Source organism: Ambystoma mexicanum, chromosome 12, assembly GCF_040938575.1.
Source record: "Ambystoma mexicanum isolate Mex_15411 chromosome 12, UKY_AmexF1_1, whole genome shotgun sequence".
In the NCBI taxonomy this organism is placed as follows: Eukaryota; Metazoa; Chordata; class Amphibia; order Caudata; family Ambystomatidae; genus Ambystoma; species Ambystoma mexicanum.
Window position 1 is genome coordinate 646012440 of NC_090936.1, and position 21271 is coordinate 646033710.

The 21271-nt window shown below is 46.2% G+C and overlaps 1 protein-coding gene across 3 annotated transcripts in view; it reads right to left on the bottom strand.

Moving 5' to 3' along the window:
- Window positions 1–21271, bottom strand: part of SRPK2 (SRSF protein kinase 2) — a 1693306-nt gene that overhangs the window by 286042 nt on the left and 1385993 nt on the right. For all 3 annotated transcript variants that reach the window (XM_069629122.1, XM_069629123.1, XM_069629124.1), the window contains one exon: window positions 146–649. In XM_069629122.1, the coding sequence (XP_069485223.1) occupies window positions 146–649 (504 nt within the window). The remainder of the gene's footprint in view (window positions 1–145; window positions 650–21271) is intronic.

Consider the following 21271-nt stretch of genomic DNA (forward strand, 5'->3'; position numbering starts at 1 on the left):
TCATCTGTTACCCAAAAGATTTTAAAAAGAGTGTACACGTAAAGCAAATGGAAGCCATACAAACATGTGTTTTTAGCCATGACAATAGACTAATACCTTGTTGGTGGAAAAACCTTTGAACCAAATAATGTAATAAGATGCTTACGCTTTGGCAAATCACCAGTACTAGACGCAGAGACAGTCCTGCTCCTATCATGACTAAGGCTGCGTGGACTGTTTTCTTCTCTTTCAGTTATAGTTGATTCCTCTGAAGCAACTGAACCAGAAGCAGCAGATTCCAAAGGCCCAGTAAACATGGAAACTGAAAATTCCGAAAACTGTGAATCAGTGGTTTTATGTTGTCCATTTGGCAATTCCCCATTAAACTGTTCGTAGGAGCTATTGTACGTGTAATCACTTTCTACATTTGAATCTTCTAGATTAAGCTCGTCAGGAATTGGGCACTCCTCTTCATCGTCCTCCTCTTCATCTTCTAGCTGCTGGTCTAACTGGTCTAACGAAAAAGGACCATTTTCTATGTGCCCATTAGTTTTCGGTGTTTCAATCCACGTGCTTTCTGTGTTGATGATTTCCCGTTTAACATCCTCGTCATCTTTTTCAATGATTTCTTTCTCCTTGTCTTCCTTTTCTTCTTGATCTTCTGCTTCACCTAAAAGGTAAAATAATGTTAAACTGCAATTCAAACACTATGTACATTTCACTAAGTAAGGTCATTTCGCTCTCTGTGCAAAACCGTCAATTCAATTTCATCTATGGCAAGCAAAATGTATGCTAAGCAAAAGAACACAATTTTTGAAGTATTTTAGCAATTCTCATAGGCCCCTGAATGCACATGAGGCACGGGAAGAGCAACACCACAGCCACAGGTGGAGATAGGATGCAGTGAAACCTGTGAAAGATTACGATGATAGCTGGTGCACATTTAGAAGCACATTAGACTGTAGATCTAAGACAATACTCTCTGTCCGGGACACAGACATGCCCAGTGACGCACAAGATGTCATGAATGAAGGCAGGGTTTACTTGCCTGAGAACTGGCACAAGTGTACTGATCAACAGCAGGTCCAATTACGTATGAAGGAAAGATCAGCTCAAGGTGAGATTGTGTCATGTGGAAAGGCCGAGTGGAATTACACAGGCCTAACATGGTGCTTTAAGGCCATGCCAAACCAAATTAATGCATCTTACTGATTATCTGTATGAATCGCATTGTTTAAAACCCAGAGGTCTTTTGCTTGGGGTCCTCATTTTTGGGAAGGGCATAATCTGCTGGTTTACTATTCCATTTTTGCACAGCTGTATGCCAATGAACATGATTCTACCTGTGCTGTCTGGTTTGCTCATTGGATACATTGTGTGTGCTTCAACACTATATGTAGCAGATCCAACCAGCTCCATATAGAAACGTTGAACGTTTTCAATGACTCAGCTTAATTCACATAACAGACAAGAAATATTTACGCTTTTCGTATTGTAAATGGTATGCTTGTAAAGTCGTTCGATACGCTTGGATATTAGATAGCACTATGCCTCAGAATCATAAACGCCAAGGGGGAAACGTCACCTCAGACCAAGACCTGCCACATGCTGTAGTGCACTAAACATCACTAAAACAATGCATCTGTGTTATATTATATAGAGGACAACATACTGAAAAAATAGTGATCAACTGCCATACTGATAAATTAATCCTTTTATCAAGGTTCTGGATTAAGTCTTTTTTATAAGAGGTTCCAACGGTATCTGTCCCAAACGTTGTATCCTGAAATTATTCTCAAATAAACAGACTACAGAAATGTGATTTCCCTAGAATTTTTTGTAACCTTTTTATTAGTTTTCATACACATAAGGTACATGTAGTCAATTAACATTCCCCAACTTCCCCCTCCCCCTTCCAGTGTGCAGAATCTGATCCCTGTGTAGGCTCCTTACGAGTGTACGATGTCCAGTATTCGAATGTTATGGGCACACCATTGTTGCATATAGTCATTCGTTGGGTGCCCGAATCACCTGCCCCAGTCGTCCTTAAACGTGTCCTGGGCCCCCTGGGCAGGTTATCCATTCGAGGGAAACGAAGTTCCAGAATTTTGCAGCAATTAATATATCGTGGGTGCTGACTTTCTCTTCCGTTGCTGGGCAATCGACAACGATGCTGCAATTACCCCATTTGTTTCATTGTGCAGAAAAGCTGCGTCCACTCCACCGTGTCGAATGCTTGCTCTGCATCCAGTGAAACAAGTACTGACGGCTTATGCGTTTTCTCACTTTTTCCCCATTAGATGACATACCCTACGAGTACAATCAAATGTTTGCCTTGTTGGAATGAACCCTGACTGGTCTGGAGCAATGAGTGCCAGGAACAAGTGTGATATCCTATCTGTCAACACCTTCGTGTAGAGCTTCGCATCTAGATTTATCAGGGCTATCGAGCGGCATGACCCGGGAGTTCTGGGTCTTTCCCCTGTTTGGGGAACACTACCAGTTTCGCCTCGTTCATTGATCAAGTGATGTTGCCTTCCTCTTTAAATGTATTAAACAGTTTAGTTAATTTTGGAGCCAGGATGTCCTGACATTGTTTATAAAAACTATCCGGGTATCCGTCTGGGCCCGGGGCTTTATATCTTGGCAGATTTTTAATTGCTTTCCGCACTTCTTCTTCTGTTATATCTCCCTCTAGGGTTTCCATTTCCTCATCTGCGATTTGGGGGAGATCGAGGGTTTCTAAATATTTCTCACATTTATCGGGACAAAGGTTGTCTGATTTGTACAATGTTTGATAATATTACCTTAAGATCTCACCCATGTCCTCAACAAGTGTCTCCATCGGCCCCTGTTTATCGGCGAAGCTTCATAACTGTTCTGTTGTTCTCATTACACAAAGAGGTTGAAGGTGGGCACCACGTCCTGTTTACTATAGTTTTGATCAATCGTGATTCATTTAGTATACATTGATAAAGTTTTAGCCTGGGGCAACCAGTCTGATGAAGGTCCTATGGCATAAGGACCAAAATATATACAAAAAGAAAAATAGAGTGGAATAACTCTATTAAGACTGGTGCTCTCAGTTTGCCCTTATAGTAGGGACCTTCCAATTCCGTGCTGTAATTACTGTATTTACGTAAAAATTCAATTTAGACAAAGTCCGTCGTTTTCTCCAAAAAATATATTATTTATTGCGCATCTTTGATTATGTTTCTTGTTTCTTTCTCTTTCCACCCCGACAACCACTACTATACCGTTGGAACACTTAAACGCATCTTGGAATTGGTATGTGTGTCTATATACGTTTGATTTTGAATTGATTGTGCAATGGGTGTTTTTGCATTGTGTTGAATTATTGTTTTGTAATGGTGACAGATTGGGCATATTACAATCATTTTACGGCCCTAACGAAGGTTAAATTAACCAAAATGCATTGGCTCACGTACACAATACTATAGCCAGTATCTTTAAGCCCATCCATTTTGAATATGAGCCTGAATATGCAGGAGTGATGAGAAAATGAAGAGATGCGCAATAAATAATATTTTTTTGAGAAAACGACGGACTTTGTCCAAATTGAATTTTTACATAAGGGAATAGTTTCTTACCTGTAACTCCATTTCTCCAGCATTGGTATCTTTCATGGATTCACATGCTTAGAATATTCCCTGTCGTCAGGCTGGGAATCCTTGGTAAGTTATATAGACATTTTCCCTAGGAAAAATTCCTACACTTTTGTGTCCTATCTATGTCGTTTTGGGCCGAGCACGCCGGCGCCACTAGGACATAGAGGTATATATCGCCCCGCCCCTGCGGCTCCCTCAGATTTCGACCCCCAAAGTAGTATGGGGGGATTTCTGGTTTGCATGCTCAGGGGAGGCAGGCGGGCGCATGTGAATCCATGAAAGATACCAATGCTGGAGAAATGGAGTTACGGGTAAGAAACTATTCCCTTCTCCAGAATTGGATCTTTCATGGATTCACATGCTTAGAATAGATTGTATAGCAGTATCCCCCAACATTGGAGGCGTGTATGCAAACCAACCTCACAATAATCACAATGCATATTTACCATGGCAACATATTACATTATAACACATTACATTATAGTATGTTAACAGTGAAAGACACGACACTTTAAAGCATAGTTGCCGAAGGGTGTAACCCCCACCTGGGGCTTACCTTATTGGAACAGGTGACGTAGTACTGCAAGCCCCATCTGTGTATCTTCAGTATGTTGCTGTGCGCGACAGTAATTCCGGGTAAACGTGTGTGGTACCGACCAGGAAGCCGCCTGGCAGATATCCCCCAACGGAATTCCGGACCACAACGCCGTCGACGACGATGTAGATCTCGTCGAATAGGCCCTTGGACGCTTTTCTAGCGGTTTTCCAGCCTTGGAATGACAATAAGAAATGGCCGAAGACACCCATCTGGATAGTCCTTGTTTGGAAATCGCCTTACCCTTAGCCGCAGGACCATAAGCTACGAAGAGTTGTCTCGTGTCTCTGAAGCTTTGAGTGCGATGGAGATAAAATTTTAAAGCTCTTTTCACGTCCAATGTATGGAGAGTCTTCTCCGCCACTGAAGACGGTGTTGGAAAAAATGTAGGCAACACTATAGAAGCGTGTTTATGGAACATGGAAGGCACTTTAGGTATGAAATGCGGGTTAGTGGCCAGCACAACTTTATTACTGAAAAACCTCAAATACGGAGGGTCGATCACTAAAGCTTGTATTTCTGACAGACGTCGAGCTGAAGTAATGGCCACCAGGAAAGCCAATTTCCAAGACAAAAACTTCATCAGGTTTCATCAGGGCTGCCAGAACCAGGTTTAGACTCCAGATCGGAGGAAACTTCTTCGTGGGAGGAAAGGTTCGAAACAACCCTTTAAGGAAGTGTTTAACTAGGCGGTCACTGAACAATGGAGTTGAATGTCTCTTCCGAGTAAATCTCGAGATGGCAGCCAGATGCACCTTTATGGATGAAACAGATAAACTGTTTTTAGCCAGGAGCAACAAGTATGGTAGGAGCTGTTCCGGTGTGATCGTCAGAGGGACCAAACCTGGTTGACCTGCGCACCATATGCAGAACCTTTTCCATTTGTATGAATATGAAGCGTTCGTGGAAGGTGCGCTTGCAGCTTGCAAAATGCGACGATAATCCGCTGGAATTGCTAACGCGCCAAACTCGGAGAAATCAGGAGCCAGGCCGTCAGACTGAGGCTGTCCGGGTCGTGATGCCAAACGACCCCTTTCTCCTGAGACAGAAGGTTGGGGATCTTCTGGAACCTCATTGGTTCTGCCACTGAAAGGTGAAGTAGATCGGAGAACCACACTTGTCTGGCCCAATACGCGGCCACCAGGATCACCCGACATGGATATCTGTGGATCCATTGCAGAGTCCGACGGATGAGAGGAAATGGGGGGGAAGGCATACAGAAACTTGCCCGTCCACGGGAAGGAGAACGGGTCCCCTAGAGAGTCTTGTTGTGGCCACCTGCCCGCGTATTGTGAGCATTTCTTGTTGTCTCTCGTCGCAAAGTGATCGAGGGCCGGATGACCCCATTTCACCAAGACCCGGTGCAGTTGTTGGTCGTTCAGTTCCCATTCGTGTAGGCGATTCATCTCCCTGCTGAGAGCGTCTGCTTGCACATTTTTTACTCCTGGTAAGTGGAACGCCAACAGATGTATGTCGTGTTAGAGGGCCCAATGCCAGATCTCCTGGGCTTCCGTCGACAGGATCCTGGAGCGAGTTCCTCCATGCTTTCGTAGATACAACATTGTTGTCGTGTTGTCTGTCATGATTCTCCCCACTGAGCCCTTTATCTGTGGTAGAAAGGATTTCAGGGCCCAACGCACCGCCCTCAACTCTAGCAGATTGATGTGAAGGGCGGATTCTTCCGATGACCAACGACCTTGAACCTGTAGGGACCACAGATGAGCTCCCCACCCAGTTAGAGAAGCATCCGTCACCACTGTCCTCTGGAACGCAGGTTCCAGCAGGGGCATTTCCTTCGTCAGATGTATGGAAATTCTCCACCATTGAAGAGCCTGCACGAGCTGGCCGTTGATGGTCAACTTGTCCGACCAGCGCCCTTGACTCTGTGCCCATAGATCCGCCAAGAATTCCTGAAGAGGCCTCACGAAGAGGCAACAATTGTCGATCAAGGGTATGCAGGAAGACATGGTCCCAAGCAGGGACATGTACCTTCGCACTGACACTCTGGTGTCGACCTTCCATTCCGATGCCTTTTGTTGCAGTCTGTGAATTCTTTCGAGGGATGGCTTCACCAGCCCCGAATGTGTCTGGAACTCTTCCCCCAAAAAGACCAAGGTCCTTGATGGCTTTAATGAGGACTTCTCGAAGTTCACTGAGAAGCCCAAACGTTGTAGGAGGGACATGGTGGCATCTAAGCTTTCTTGTGCCCTTTCCGGAGACAATCCCCTCACTAGCCAGTCGTCCAAATAAGGGTACACATGGTGACCTTCCTTTCTTAACCAGGCTGCTATTGGAGCCAGACATTTGGTGAACGTCCTGGGGGACGATTTTAGTCTGAACAGGAGGACCTTGAACTGATAGTGGGTTCGTCCGACGACGAACCGCAGACATCTTTTGTGTCGTCGACGCATCGGGATATGGTAGTATGCGTCCTGAAGGTCTAGCGACGACAAATAATCTCCGGGTTGTATCGATCGGATCACCTCCTGGAGCGTAAGCATTTTGAATTTTAAATTCTTGAGCAGTTTGTTGAGCGCTCGTAGATCCAGAATGGGACACCATTTTCCATTTGGTTTCTTGACGACAAAGTAACAGGAGTACACTCCCTGTCCTTTTTCTGCCACCGGGACCAGTTCTATAGCGCCTTTCTGCAGCATAAGCGCCACCTCCTGCAGTAGTATTTGAAGGTGGGGCTGAGCCGAGAACACCGGTGGAATGTGTGGTGGCTTGTCATTGAACTGTAGAGAGTGGCCCAGATGAATCGTGTCCAAAACACATTGGTCTATTGTTATGCGGTCCCACTCGTCGACGTGACGAGACACTCGGCTCCCCAGGACGTCCTGAAACATGTCATTGTTGGTTCTTGGCTTGTTTATCTTTCGTCGACGAAGGGTAGGCACCCCGCCGCCTGGAGGTTTGGTAATCTCTCCCTCTACGAGAAGACTGGGCCGCACGTCTGTAGCCTTGGGACGAATAGGAGGGTCTGCTGAAACCTCGGTCTCTAGATGACCCAAACCGGGAGTTACCAGAAGCTCCTCTAAAAGGACGACAGCAACTAAAATTCCTACCACTCTGGAGGGCTCCGAGTGACCGCGCCGTGTCAATATCTTCTTTCATGCCCTTCAAGGCCTCATCAACTTTTTCACCGAACAGTTGTTCCCCTTCAAACGGCATATCCAAGACTTTATATTGCACCTCCGGTCTGAACGTGGTGCACTTGAGCCAGGCTTGTCTTCGTAGTACTACGCCATTATTGATTTGCTTAAATCCGGACTCTGCTAGGTCGACAGCAATGTTTATAGCATGGTTGGAGGCCTCTTCTCCTTCCCGTACTAGCAACATGGAGGACTTTCTATGTTCTTCGGGCAAATGTTCCAAGATAGGAGCCAGCCGGTGCCACATTTCCCTGTCATACCTAGACATAATCGCCAAGGAGTTGGCTGCTTTAACTGTAGTCGCGCCAACCGACAGCACCTTCTTGCCAAAAGCGTCTTGCCTCCTGGCTTCGTTGTCCGGCGGGGTCGTGCATTTATGTTGAGACCTGGCCTTTCTAGCCGCCGCCGCAGATACCACCGATTCCGGCGAAGGTTGAGACGTCAAGCACTTGGGGGTCGATTCCGGAGACTTGAATTTCTTCTCCAAACTACCTTTTACTGCCGGTTCTGAGAACGGATGACGCATGGTCTTCAGGCCCTCTTGCCAGACATGGTCTAAAATAGGGATGGCGAATATGGATTTCCTTCTCTTGCCCATATGATCAAAAAGAAAACAATCATTTTTCTCCTCTTCAGGGACTAGGCCAAACTCAGCACACGCCTTATTCATCATGGCATGGAACGCCCCCACGTCGTCAGGTGGTGATGGCTGCGCCGGACTTCTCGGAGCCCCCATTTCTGCTTCAGAGTCCCATGTTGGGTCCCTTGAGGGGGATAGTGAGATGTCTGAACCCGACCCTTCACGGTCTGAATCAGAGTCCGGTAGTTCTCCTTCTTGTGGGCGAGGGCGATCTTCCGCAGCTTGGGAAGCGGCAGTAATCCTGGACGTCGAGCGAGGAGCCGGGCCCGGCTCGTCGACGAGTGGCGTAGACTGGAGCAGTGCCGGGGCACTGGGCTGAGGTATCTGTGTGTCCAAACGCTGTAACAGCTTCTGTAGCGTATTTAGCACCTCCAAGGACAGAACCGCATGGGGGTTCAGTAATGACGAGGTTGTAGGGATGGTACCCTCACTCACGAGCGTCACTGCACTGGTTGGTTGCAACCCCAGATCGGTTGGGTGCGCGACCGTGCCACGTTCCTCGTCAGCCGACGAGACGGAAACAGCCGCCTCTGGTTGCAGCAGGGCCTCAGGCGGAACGGGATCGAAAACCTCCGGTTGCCATCCCATAGACGGAACCACCGTCGACAATGATACGTTTCCTACAGCCGCAGTCTGAAACGTGGGAGGAGCCGCCGATGACGCAGGCGTCGACGAGCGGGCCGTCGACGAAGCAAGTGGCGCAGGGCCTTGAGGTGTTCCGGCCGCTTTCGGGGCTGACTTGCTGGCCGAGGCCTCTCGACTCAAGGTAGACTTATGACGGTCTCCTGAGGAGGATTTAGATGGTTCTTTTCTCTCCTTTTTAGACGAGGAAGAAGACGACGCCTTGTGTGAAGAGGGGGCCTTCGAATGTTTCTCCGAATGCTTCTCCGAGGGGCGTTTTTCAGCAGAACGCGCCTTCTTCGTCGGGGGTCCTGACTTACTTCTCGAGGCCGTGGAGCCCACCTCCGATGCCCTGTCATTGAGCCAATCAACAAGGCGTCTTTTTCAGTCTTTGAGGGTCTTCTGGGAGAAGCCCTGACAGATTTCACATGTGTCCGCTGTGTGGTGAGGATGAAGACAGTAAATGCAGTCCATATGACCATCCCCTTCGTACACCTTCTTAAGACCGCATGTAGCACACGGACGAAACAAACCTTTCCAGACATTTTTTTGAGAAGAAAAAAACAGTCGCAGAAGTAGAAAGTACAACCTAGCCAAATAGCAGATACGCAAGGTAATCCCACTACTTTGGAAGACGGTTGAAATCTGAGGGAGCCGCGGGGGCGGGGCGATATATACCTCTACGTCCTAGTGGCGCCGGCGTGCGTGGCCCAAAACGACGTAGATAGGACACAAAAGTGTCGGAATTTTTCCTAGGGAAAAGGTCTATATAAATTACAGAGGATTCCCAGCCTGACGACGGGGAATATTCTAAGCATGTGAATCCATGAAAGATCCAATGCTGGAGAAATACAGTAATTGCAGCACGGAATTGGAAGGTCCCTACTATAAGGGCAAACTGAGAGCACCAGTCTTAATAGAGTTTTCCACTCTATTTTTCTTTCTGTTGTTCTCATTAGCCTTCAGTTGCCTTGCCAGGAGTGCATCTGCCTTGTTGGCTTTTATATAGTACCAGTGATTTTCCTGCTTGTTTGTTGCGCAACATTTCTAGTTGGCCTTGTATATCTCTTAACGCTAGTCTCTGCTTCTTAGTTGGATTCTTTGACATTTCTCCTTGAATCTCTTTTAGTACCCCATCCAGCTCCTCTTCCCACCTGCATCTTTGTTTGTCTCTGCTCGCTTTTAGGGCTATCAATTCCCCCTCAACACTGCCTTGAATGCATCCCATACTACTACCCCCTGTTGTATATCCCCTGTGTCCTTTTCCAAGAAATATTGCTCTATTTTTCGCCCCGTATGGAGTCCATTATGACTTCTATGACTGTATCTTGAAGCAATTGTGATGGGAAGTTCCACTTCCATAATCTCCTTCTAGCGTTCCCCATTATGAAGGTTGCCATGACCGGGGCATGGTCCGAAAGAGAGATGGATCCTACATTGATATCTTTTACCTTGCCCACTTATCCTGTTGAGGCCTATATATAATCAATCCTTGATTGTGAGGAGTGAACCTGCGAGTAGTATTTGTATCCCCGATTCTGTCACCTTACCGCCCTCCATACATCATGTATATATGCCAGCATTTCCATTTTGTTTTTCAGCACCCCTGATGGGGCCTGTGCCCCCACTCGTCTAGTGGTGCTCCTTTCCATGGTTGGGGTCCTATGCTAAAATGAGATCCCCTGCCAGTATAATTTCACCCCAAGCAATATCTTGCAGGTTGGCAAGGACCCCATTTAGAAAGCTGTCCTGACAGTTATTGTGGGCATACATGGAGGCCAGCGTTAGTTTCCGATCTCTACATACTATATTTAGAAAAAGATAATGCCCTTCCTTGTCAAGCATTGTTCCCTGCACCTGTATCCCCTAACCGTCTGAAATTGCTATCCTAACGCCCGCCCTTTTCTCCCCTGCATTAGCTTGTGGTAAATTTGAGAGAATCCTCTCAGTCTTAGACAGTGTTTGTCAGATTTCTTAATGTGCGTTTCCTGATACATTACAACGTCTGCTTTCATCCCCCTCACCAGCTGCTCCACCTTTTTCCTTTTGATGGGGGTATTTAGTCCCCTGACATTATACGTTAGCACTTTTATTGACGGCATCCTGGTCGTCGTCCCTTCTGTTCATTTTCATTTCTAGGACATTGATTCCACACAGCCCCCTCATCCCCCCTCTTCTTGTCCCTCCCCCTAACCTCCCCCCTAACCCCAACTTCCCAAACTGCCCACACCCCCCCCCTTCTCCCAACACCCTAAGGAGGTACCAGGTTCCTATAGCCGCTCAGACGCTGTGTATGCCGCGCCTGGCCCTCAAACCACCCAGAGAAATCTGCATGGGGGATGCTAAAGCCCACTGTGAGTTCCAAGATTCTTTCCCCATCCCATCCCTATAGGCCCATTGCTCCCTGTAACATTGGCAATTTCTTTCCTTTACTGGAATCAGCTCATTGTTCTCATCCCCATTCTCACTTGTCAACCTTGCGGGCACCGTTTTCTGTCTCTGGCCTCTACTGGCCCTTCATTTCCTGTTCGCTTTTCTGCTGCTGCTTGTGATCTTTTTCCATTCCCAAGGATTCCTGCGGGAACTGTCCCCACTTTGTTGTTCCTCCTCCCCATCCTGTGTGCCTCCTTGCAAGGTTCAGAATCAGTTAACCTTCCTCGCATGTGGTGATTCTGTGCTGACGTCCTTCCCACATAAAAAGCAATCCAAAAGGAAACTTCCATTTGTGCATTTTTTGCTTCGATGCTAGAAATTTCTCCACTGGCCCCATCTGCTTCTCTTCTGTAACATGGTAAGTGCTAGGTCCTGATAATGTTGCACCTCTTCTCCGTTGATTCAGACCTGGCCTGCTATCCTTGCTTTCCTCATACGATAGTGCTTGGGTATGAGTGGGTCGAGATTGGCTCTCTTAAGCAAGGGGTTGATCCACGCCTTCTTAAGATCGGTGGGTACGCAACACTCGAGAAAGGACTGGTTGATCAGGTTGGTAATCCACGGTCCGATGATATCAAAACACTGGACCAACACCCTGGTTGGACAGGCGTCACCCTTGCATGAGGCAGGTTTCATGCCAAGAATAATCTTGTTCACCTCTGATACAGTGCAAGGGGAGAAAGAGACGGAAGGTTTATTGGTTTTTATGTTGCCATCAAGCCATGGCAGCGGTAATGGGGATGGTGGTGGCACAGGGCTGGAACTGAGCTGCTCAGAAACCGGTAATGGTGACGGCGGAGGGATGGACAGCTCAGACATGGAGGTGGATATTAGAGCTGATGTCGACAAGGAAGGACTGGATGTGACAACGGTAGGTGGTAGAGCACTCGCTTCCAAGTGAGAGGCGACCTTGGTGGTAACGACATCATGGATGCTTTGACACCAAGTATCATTGGGTGAAACCTGAACACTGGTTGGTGTGCTGGAGTTGAATTCCCGGATAATGGAAAAAAGCTACTTTGAATTGGATTGAGCTTGACATATGTGATTAATATAGTAGGAAGATTTAGCCTGAATGGCAGCCGTTTTAAAGTTCTTAACCGTACATTTATATTCAGCAAGCAAAGTGGGAGAAGGTTGTTTCCGCCAGGCATGCTCTGCAGCACGCCTGCAATTCCTGAGGGAAAGAATGTCATCATTGAACCACTGCTTTGATAATGTTTCGCATTTAATGAGCCTAGTACTCATTGGGGTAAGATCCTCAATGATTAGGTCAAGTGAACTTTTGATATGTCCTGAAGTGGCAGAGGAACTTTCAAAGTTTGACATGTTGCCTAATCTGTTTTCAAGCTCCAGAGACAGTCTGTCAGGGGTAAGTTTTTTGAATGATCTAGGTGTGACAGATAGTCTAGGTATGACATTGACTCTGGGAGAGGCGACGGACATCATAATAAGGGCAGTGAGCCGAACGTGATAAGACCAGTTGCATAAGGTACTTAAAGTGGTTCGTGTAGCAGAACCAAGTTGCAAGAGTTGCTCCTCGAACATAGGCAGGTTAAGAGGAGGATGGTAAATAAGGATAACCATTGGAGAGGTGTTGTTATTAATCTTGATTTTGACTACCAGGGATTCACATTCATGCAAGGGTTGGACACTTTGCCTCATACACAAGTACTTGGATGAGGTAGCAGGACATGGAGGTAATGTATGGCTTAGTTACATGTAACCTTCATCACCCCTAGCCCCACTCTTGATCATCCTATTACTTACCTATGATGCAAGGAGCATAATACGTCAGCACTGGGACAAGGAAGAGGGACTTGGAGATCATTCTGGGCCGATGTGCTGATTTTGGGGGTGGAGGGAGAGGAGATGTGTGTGGGCGAGGAATGTGAGATAAATCGTAATGATAATCCATCTCCAGGCTAAGCAGGCATGATATGTGGTATTAGTGGCTATAGAGGTATTTTGGTGCTACCAATCTAGTCATTTCTTAGTCTGGCTTCACTTTTTTTAACTGGGCATCTCTGATAAAGCGGTCCTTCTAAGCCTGACTAGACTGGCATTTGGGTGCTGCCAGTCTAGCCATTTCTTACTGTGGCATTGTACATGCTTCTGGGCATCTGTGATAAAACAGCCATGACAATTGTTATTGCTTTTGACTGGCATTTTTCTGCAACCAGTGTATGTCTAAATGTGGCCTGGCATGGTTTGTAGTAATATATTTTTATTTTGTGCTTAGTTTATTACAAACCTTTCACATTTTAAATGTCCACATGTATTTGAAGGTACTTAAACTTTACTTTAGTCTGTTTTCTCATTTTATTTTAATCTTCATAACGTAATCTCCATGAATTTTTTAGTCACAAAATTAATTTTTGTTTTGGCACATATATATTAATTCCCACCATTTATCGGCATCAAGCCCTCCCACAGCCATTAAGCGATCGCTTAGGTGAATGGACCTCAGATCTTTCAATTTTGGGCAAAAAAGTATCAAATGGCTCAGTGTCTCATTTTCCATTCTACATAATAGGCATTTAACTCATCCTTGGTGTTTCCCATATCTTCTGATGGTGGTTTTGTTATGGAGTACATTTAATCTTAGTCTCAACAATGGGTCACGTTGTTTAGGGTGTGGACATTTTTGCAAATATGATGGTATTTTGTTCATCAGTCCGTAGTTGTTTTCCGATAGAGTATGCGTTAAGGATTTTGATCTTAATTCTTCTGTTTTGTGCCAATCATCGGCCCAAAGAATCTTTTTAGCCACCGATGGTTTACTCATCAGATTCCAATGTTGTTCATAAATATGTGTCACATTCGGCTTTCCATTCTTCAGATACCTGTTCTTTGTTCCTGGGTTTTTGCTTTCCCAATACATCGAATTGTGGAGAGCAGTTACTGAGGATTGATTTCCTGTAGAGGCTTAACTTGTTCCATAGGACTTTTATACACAAGGATATTAGTCCCAGTTCTTGTCGAATTACAGCTATTGGAGTTGCCATTGGTAATCGCAAGATCTGTTTCCAGAAGGAACCTTCTAATGATTTCCAGATCGCTTCTCGAAGTCCTAGGCATATCTCTCCTCCAAACATAAGGATTGGTGTCACTTTTTGAATATAGAAGATTGTGAGTGGCTGTAGTGAAAATTTTCCAAATCTTCTGTCGATTGCCTTCCCTTGCGTAGTTAGTCTTTGTTTTTTTGTTTTAGAGCTTCTAGCCAAGCCTTTTCTGTTTTCGACATACTTAACTGGACTCCCAAATATTTCATTTTGTTTACCGGCTGCAGACATTTCCCATCTAGTGTCCAAGTTTCTTTTAATCTCTTAGTTCCTCTTGTGTCTCCCAGGATCATGATTTCTGATTTGCTGGCATTTATTTTCAGATCCTTCTAGGTCACATAAGTTGATAACTTGTTCAGCGACCTTTGTAGACCGATCTTAGTTTGATCCAAAATGATCAAATTGTCTGCATATAGCAGTCTGCCCACTTCAGTGCCAATTACTTTTGGTGGGAATGAGCTTTTATGATCTGGCATTTTCTTTAGATCTTCTATATAAAAGCTGAATAAAGTAGCTGCTAGAGGGTATCCCTGTTTTAGCCTTTTACCAGTTTGAATGTTTTTGGTTAGTGTACATCTTTGGTCCAACTTTACTTGCATGTATGTCTCTGAGTAAAGTTTTTTTATGGCCAGTAATAGATCGCATGGGCAATTATTAGCTTCTAGTTTGTCCCATAGTTTTCCTCCATCAATACTGTCAAAGGCTTGTTGTAAATCTATACTTGCCATATAGATTTTCTGTTTGGTATCGAGAGCTCATTTCTTTAGAAGGCTAATCAGAAAGAGATTGAGGCCACAGCCTACTTCTTTTAGAAAACCTGATTGAAGCGTGTCAAAAGACTTAGGGCCTCATCACGAGTTGGGCACTAATACCGCCAGGGCAATTAGCCCTCCCGCCAAAACCCCTGGCGCGATTGGCGCTGGATCACAGGTTTGGCGGAACATTAAGTCCCCATTCCCCATTGGGCCCATTAGGAATTTCCCATTCCCCATTGGGCCCAATGGGGAATGTCTGCCGCTATTACCGCCGGTGTTAATAGCGCTGAAAATGGGCAAAATCGTGGCAGGTTTTCCCCTAGCTCAGAGCGGGGGATAAATCTGCCAAGTCTGTGATTTGTCCGACCCTTAAATGCAGCGGTAATAGCGTTGCCGCCGCATTTAAGGGTTACCGCCAAACTCATGATGAGGCCCTTAGTTTCTTTGATCCAAGTCTTCAAACTTTCAAGGAGTAGAGTGGCATAAAAATGTCCTACACAATCTAGCAGCGCGATCGGTCGGTAGTTTGCGGTAGCATCCAATCTCCTTTTTAGAAGATGGGTACTACAATCACAGCTTTCCAACTTTCTGGAACTTTACCTTCATTCACTATTCTTTTGAATAGGACCTCACAGAATTCTGCCCATAATCCCAGGTTTTCTTTTAGAACTGCATTAGAAATCCCATCGGGCCCAGGTGCACGAGATGTACAGGGTTTTTTCATTAGGGCCTTGATGTTTTCTCTGCAGGTCGTAGGGTTCCATGGCTGATGCAGTTTTGCTTGTCTACTATGATTTGTTGCATTGTTTATCTCCTACTCAAATAACGTTTGAAAATGTTTCACCCATGAGTCTTCATCAATTGGGTTTTGTAGGCACGGGTCATTGAGGCCTATGTTTTCGTTCAATAACTTCTACAGATTCCTGCTGTTTGTGTTATCAATGGCTTTCAGAATATGTTCTGCGTCTCTCTGAAGGAGTATTGCCATATGAGACTTTAGTCAGTTCTTGTGCGCTGCCGTCTCCTTATTTAGATCTTTTACATCTTGCTGATTAGATTTATTTAGAGACCAAGGATCTTTTCTCAGTAACTTCTTCTGGTTGGACACCTCAAGATCATATATGTGCATAGTCTTGATAATGGGTCATGCTGTTCTCTCATCGCTTTCCTTATATGCTAACAAGGTCTGATCGTATTCGACAGACAGGCTCTTGATTCTGCCATTCTTTCAGGTTTTTCGTTATTTTCGGGATGTCTCCGAGTTGGATCCTTAAGCGGTTTCATCCACCTTCCAATTCCAATTGTCCGCTGGATATTTCTTTTGCTCACTGTTCCTTCCTGATATTGTTGCAACCACTGGATCATGGTCACTTTGAGGTACGATTTGCACCTTTAGAGATAAACAAGTTACTTACCAACTGGTAACATTCTTTCGACTGGATGTTCCTCCCACGTATTCCTTATCTATGATAGTCATGTCTCGCCAGCTTTGCCATTTCTTTTCTGGCAGAGGGCGCTGTGCACAAGGTCGTGGCGCCGATGTCCCTCGAGGGCCGCTGTGGCGTGTCAACATCACCCGTAGTACAAATAGCTTGTGCCGCGCCCGTTGGCTTTAGTTCTGTTTTTACGTTATAACTCGAGGAACCTTCCAGGCATGCCTCAGACTGTAAGCTCTTGCCAAACGCAAAGTGTATATCACGTAAATTGTACAGCGGGGTAGGTTGGGTGGGGCGATGAGGAATACGTGGGAGGAACATCCAGTCGAAAGAACGTTACCAGTTGGTAAGTAACTTGTTCTTCAAAAGGATTGTGCCCTCCGACGTATTCTCATTTTTTGTATTTGTTTATTACTTGTATCGCGCGCCAAACCCAGGGGTAACTGGGCGCTTGAGAATATAAGTTACAGGTTACGGCAGGTATGCAGGTTATACAAATAAATAACAGAAGGAGTGACCCTGGTTACAGTTGGGTCGATTACAAGATACACAAGTGATAATGCAGTGGTGGACGCTGGTTACAATGGGATCTGTAAGTGAGGTGGCTGGTCTCTACTAAGAGGGGTTATTGTTTTTATGCCAGCTTTGAAGGTAAGGCAAGATGGTTCCTGTTTGAGGGTGGTGGGGATGGCATTCCAGCGTTTGGCAGCTTGAACTGGGAAGCTGGCGCCGCCTGCTGATTTTATGTTGTATCTTGGGATCATTAGGTTTGAAGAGTTTGAAGATCTGAAGATTGTCATCTCATCTATCATAGCCTCCCAAAGCAGTAAGAAAATAGGAGGTGGGAGTACTATTTAGTTTTATCATGGATGGAATGAAGTACTGCGTTAGCAAACAGGACTTCATGGGAAGATGAAGAATCTAATCAGTAATGCTTAACAAAAATATGAATTGATGCCAAAGATGCAGCTGATCAGATGTCAATTACGGGGACCCCCCCCCTGAAGAGCCGCGGAAGTAGAAATGCCCTTCGTGGAATGAGCTCTAAGCCCTTCCGGCAGTTCCTTCCCCGCTAGATTGTAACACTCCACAATAGCTAGAGTAATCCAGTGGGATATAGTTTTTTTGTCACCGCTAATCCCGACTTAGGACCAGTGTAACCTAGAAAGAGCTGGTCATCCTGGCATAATTTTGCCATTGTCGCTATATAAAAACTCAGAGCCCTTTTAGGGTCCAATCTATGCAAGTTCTCTGCCTCTTTGCCCAAATGGTAGAAAGTTGGAAGTATTATTTTTGGCGACAGGTGAAAGTCAGAAACGACTTTTGGCAAGAAAGATGGTTTAGCCCTACGAACTACCTTATCCTTATGAGAAATAGTATAAGGAGGTTAGCATGAAAGAGCCTGCAACTCACTTACCCTGCGGGCTGATATAAGTGCCACAAGAAGGGTAGTTTTCAATGTCAACAGCCTTAATGGGCAGGAATGTAAAGGCTCAAAGGGTATGCCTCTCAGAAACTTTAATACAAGATTTAAATCCCAGGCCGGGACATGAAATGGTACTGGAGGATACACATTAGTGAGTCCCTTCAGAAATTGGATAACTAATGGAATTTTGAAATAAGAAACCTCCTCAGAGGAGTGATTGAAGATGGAAAGCGCAGCCAAGTATCCTTTTATTGTACCACTCTGGAGCCCCAGATTGGCCAGATGCAATAGGAAGGACAGCGCTATAGGAGTGCCACATTGAAAAGGATCCACATTCTGGTCCTTGCACCAGTTAGTGAACTTATTCCAACGACACCGGTACAATGATTTTGTTGCTGGCATTCTGGCCAAAAGCAAAATCGCCATTACGTCATCCAGGAGGTCCCAATCCTTATATCCCAGCCTCTCAGAAACCATTCGTGACGGCTGAGGTTCTTGACCTCTGGATGGAGAACCCGACCTTCCTCTTGCGAGAGAAGATCCTCTCTTTGTGGAAGACATATTGGAGGGCAGATGGACATGTCCAGAAGGTCGGGGTACCACATCCTCCGGGCCCAATCCGGAGCAATTAGGATCATGGTTTTCCCAAACTTTCTCAACCTCCTTATTACATGAGGAATGACGGGGACCGGAGGAAACGCGTACAGGAGTGGAAACTCCCAGTCCACTATGAACGTGTCCTCTAGAGCTGCTCTCAGAGGAAATTCCCTTGAGCAATACTGTTCGCACTTCCGATTCACCTGCATCGCGAACAGATCCACTTGAAGGGTTCCCCAAGTGGCGAAGATCCCTTGAAGGACTTCCTGTGCTAGTTCCCACTCGTGGGAGACTGTGCTCTGCCTGCTCAGAGCATCCGCCGCTGTGTTATGCTCTCCGGCTAGGTGAACCGCCGACAGAGAGATTCCTTCTTGTTTTGCCCAGAACCAGAGCTGCATTGCCTTTCTGCACAGTGGTAGTGACCCTACACCTTCTCTCTTGTTGAGGTAGTACATGGTCACTGTGTTGTCCGTCATTATCAGGACATTCTTTCCCCGTACAGAGGGCAGGAAGGCCTTCAGCGCTAGACTGATCGCCCTTAGCTCCAAAAGGTTGATGTGTAGTTTGGACTCCGATGGAGAACAACGAACGCTGATTGTCAGATTGTTGGCGTGGACTCCCCACCCCGTGAGTGAGATGTCCGTCCCTACAGTTATCTCCAGCCATGGGTGCCACAAATATTCTCCCTTGAGAATATTGTCCTTGCAGGCCCACCATAGAAGGTCTTGAGCAACTTTGCTTGGAACCTGCAAAATATCTGACATATTCCCTGAAAACTGGGACCACTGAGTCCTGAGGGCCCATTGAAGGGATCTCATTCTCAATCTGGCCTCCGACACCAGAAAAATGCAGGATGCCATGAGGCCGAGCAATCTCAGAAAATCGTAGGCCGGGAGATGCTGGGCATTTTGGAACTTTGTTACCATGTGCAGAATGTGTTGAGCGCTCACCTTGGGAAGCAAGGCTTTGCCAGAGGAAGTATCCAAGACCGCTCCGATGAAGTGGACTCTTTAGAAAGGTATCATATGTGATTTCTTGTAATTGAGGAAGAAGCCCAGTCTGTGTAGGAAGTGGCAGGTGATCCTCAGATGTTCCTGGGCCTATTCGGGTGAACGAGCCCTGATTAACCAATCCTCCAGGTACGGGTAGACGTGAATCCCCCCTCTCCTGAGACTCGCTGCCACCACCAGCATCAATTTGTGGAAAACCCTCGAGCAGAGGTTTGCCCGAACAGCAGAACTCGAAACTGATGAGAGCCGCCAACCGCGAACCTCAGGTGCGTTCTGTGCTTGAGATATATTGGCACATGAAAGTAAGCATCCTGAAGGTCCAATGATACCAACCCGTTTTGGAGTTGGAGAGCCTGAAGGATCTGAGAAAGTGTGACCATCTTGAACTTGTCCTTCCTGAGGTACTTGTTCAAGTTACTCAAGTCCAATATGGGTCTCAGTCCTCCGTCCTTCTTGGGGATGAGAAAATAAGGGGAATACCAACCATTGTTCCTCTCCGCTACAGGTACATGTTCTATTGCACCTTTCTCTAGCTGGGTTAAAATCGCCTGCACAAGGAGCGGATTTGGAATTTTGACAGAGCTGGGTCCCGGTGGATGATCCCAAGGCCTCTTTAGAAAAGAAAGGCAGTAACCTTGGTATACTGTTTCCAGTGTCCAAGCATCTGAAGCAATGACCCGCCATTCGTTCAGATGCTGAGAGATTCTAACTCCCACTTGGGTCTTGTGGGCTAAGGCCTCAGAGTGGTTTAGAGGCGGCTGCAGCAGCGGCTGAGGGTACAGATGTCGCTGCTGAGGCTGATTTAGCACTCTTTCCTCGTCCACCATGAGGGAATTTCCTTTGTCCTTTCTGTACAGCCTGTCCTTTTCCTCTACCAAAGGAGGAGTAGTAACGAAAAGAATGACCTCTCCAGGAAGATGAGCCCGAATCAGGTTGCCGAATAGAGGCGCTAAGGGACATAGCCGCCATCCTGGAGGTATGCAGCTTCTTCAAGGTTTCATCCGCCTTGCTGCCAAACAACCTCGAGTCATCGAAAGGCATGTTGAGAAGCCTGGCCTGCACGTTCGGTGCAAACCCCAACTTTCTCAATCATGCAAATGTGCACAGTACATGGATCTGCTGATGCTGTCAGCTTGAAGACACTCACCCATCCCCTCCTTGCCATCCTTAATTATATTCAGAAAGTCTTCCCTTTCTTTGCCTTCTGGAATATGTTCAGCTGCCCCTTTAATACAGTCCCAGGGGGTATGGGTAAACCTGGCTAGGGTACAGGTGACATTCATGGACTTTAGAGCCATACTGCCAGAGGTAAACACCTTGCGGGCCCAAGCGTCCACTTTCTTATCCTCTCTATCTGGGGGAATAGAGGGATAGGCTGACGGTCTGGAAGAAGTTGCAGCCTGGATCACCAGGCTCTCAGGTGTAGGGTGTTTCCTGAGATAATCCGGGTCGCTGGAAGATGGTCTATACTTTCTAGTAATGCTCCTATCAATAGCTGAACCAGCCTCGGGAGTCTCCCAGTTAGCTTCTACCTTCCTTTGTAGGGCCCTATAGAAGGGTAGAACGGGGTCTTTTTGCGGACCCTGATTCAGGATGTCTATCATAGCATCCTGCTCGAAGGTTGGTGAGGCCCTGCTCCAACCCATGAAATTCAGTCACCTTGTTCATAAGGTTCCTGTACCCTGAATCAGCATGTTCTGAGGGTCAGGTTTTGTAAACTTCAACTCTGGTGAAATATCTAGACCACTGACAGAGTGGAGGGAGTCGCAGAGGTCTTTGAGCCTTGACTCAGGATCAATTAGTTCCTCAGGAACTTCTCTAGAGTCAAATTTGACTCCCAATGGAGAAACATCCCCCTCAGACGCACTTTCCTCTTCAAAAATAGAGGACATTGACTTAAAAAAGTCAGACCTCGGTACAGGTTTGTAGA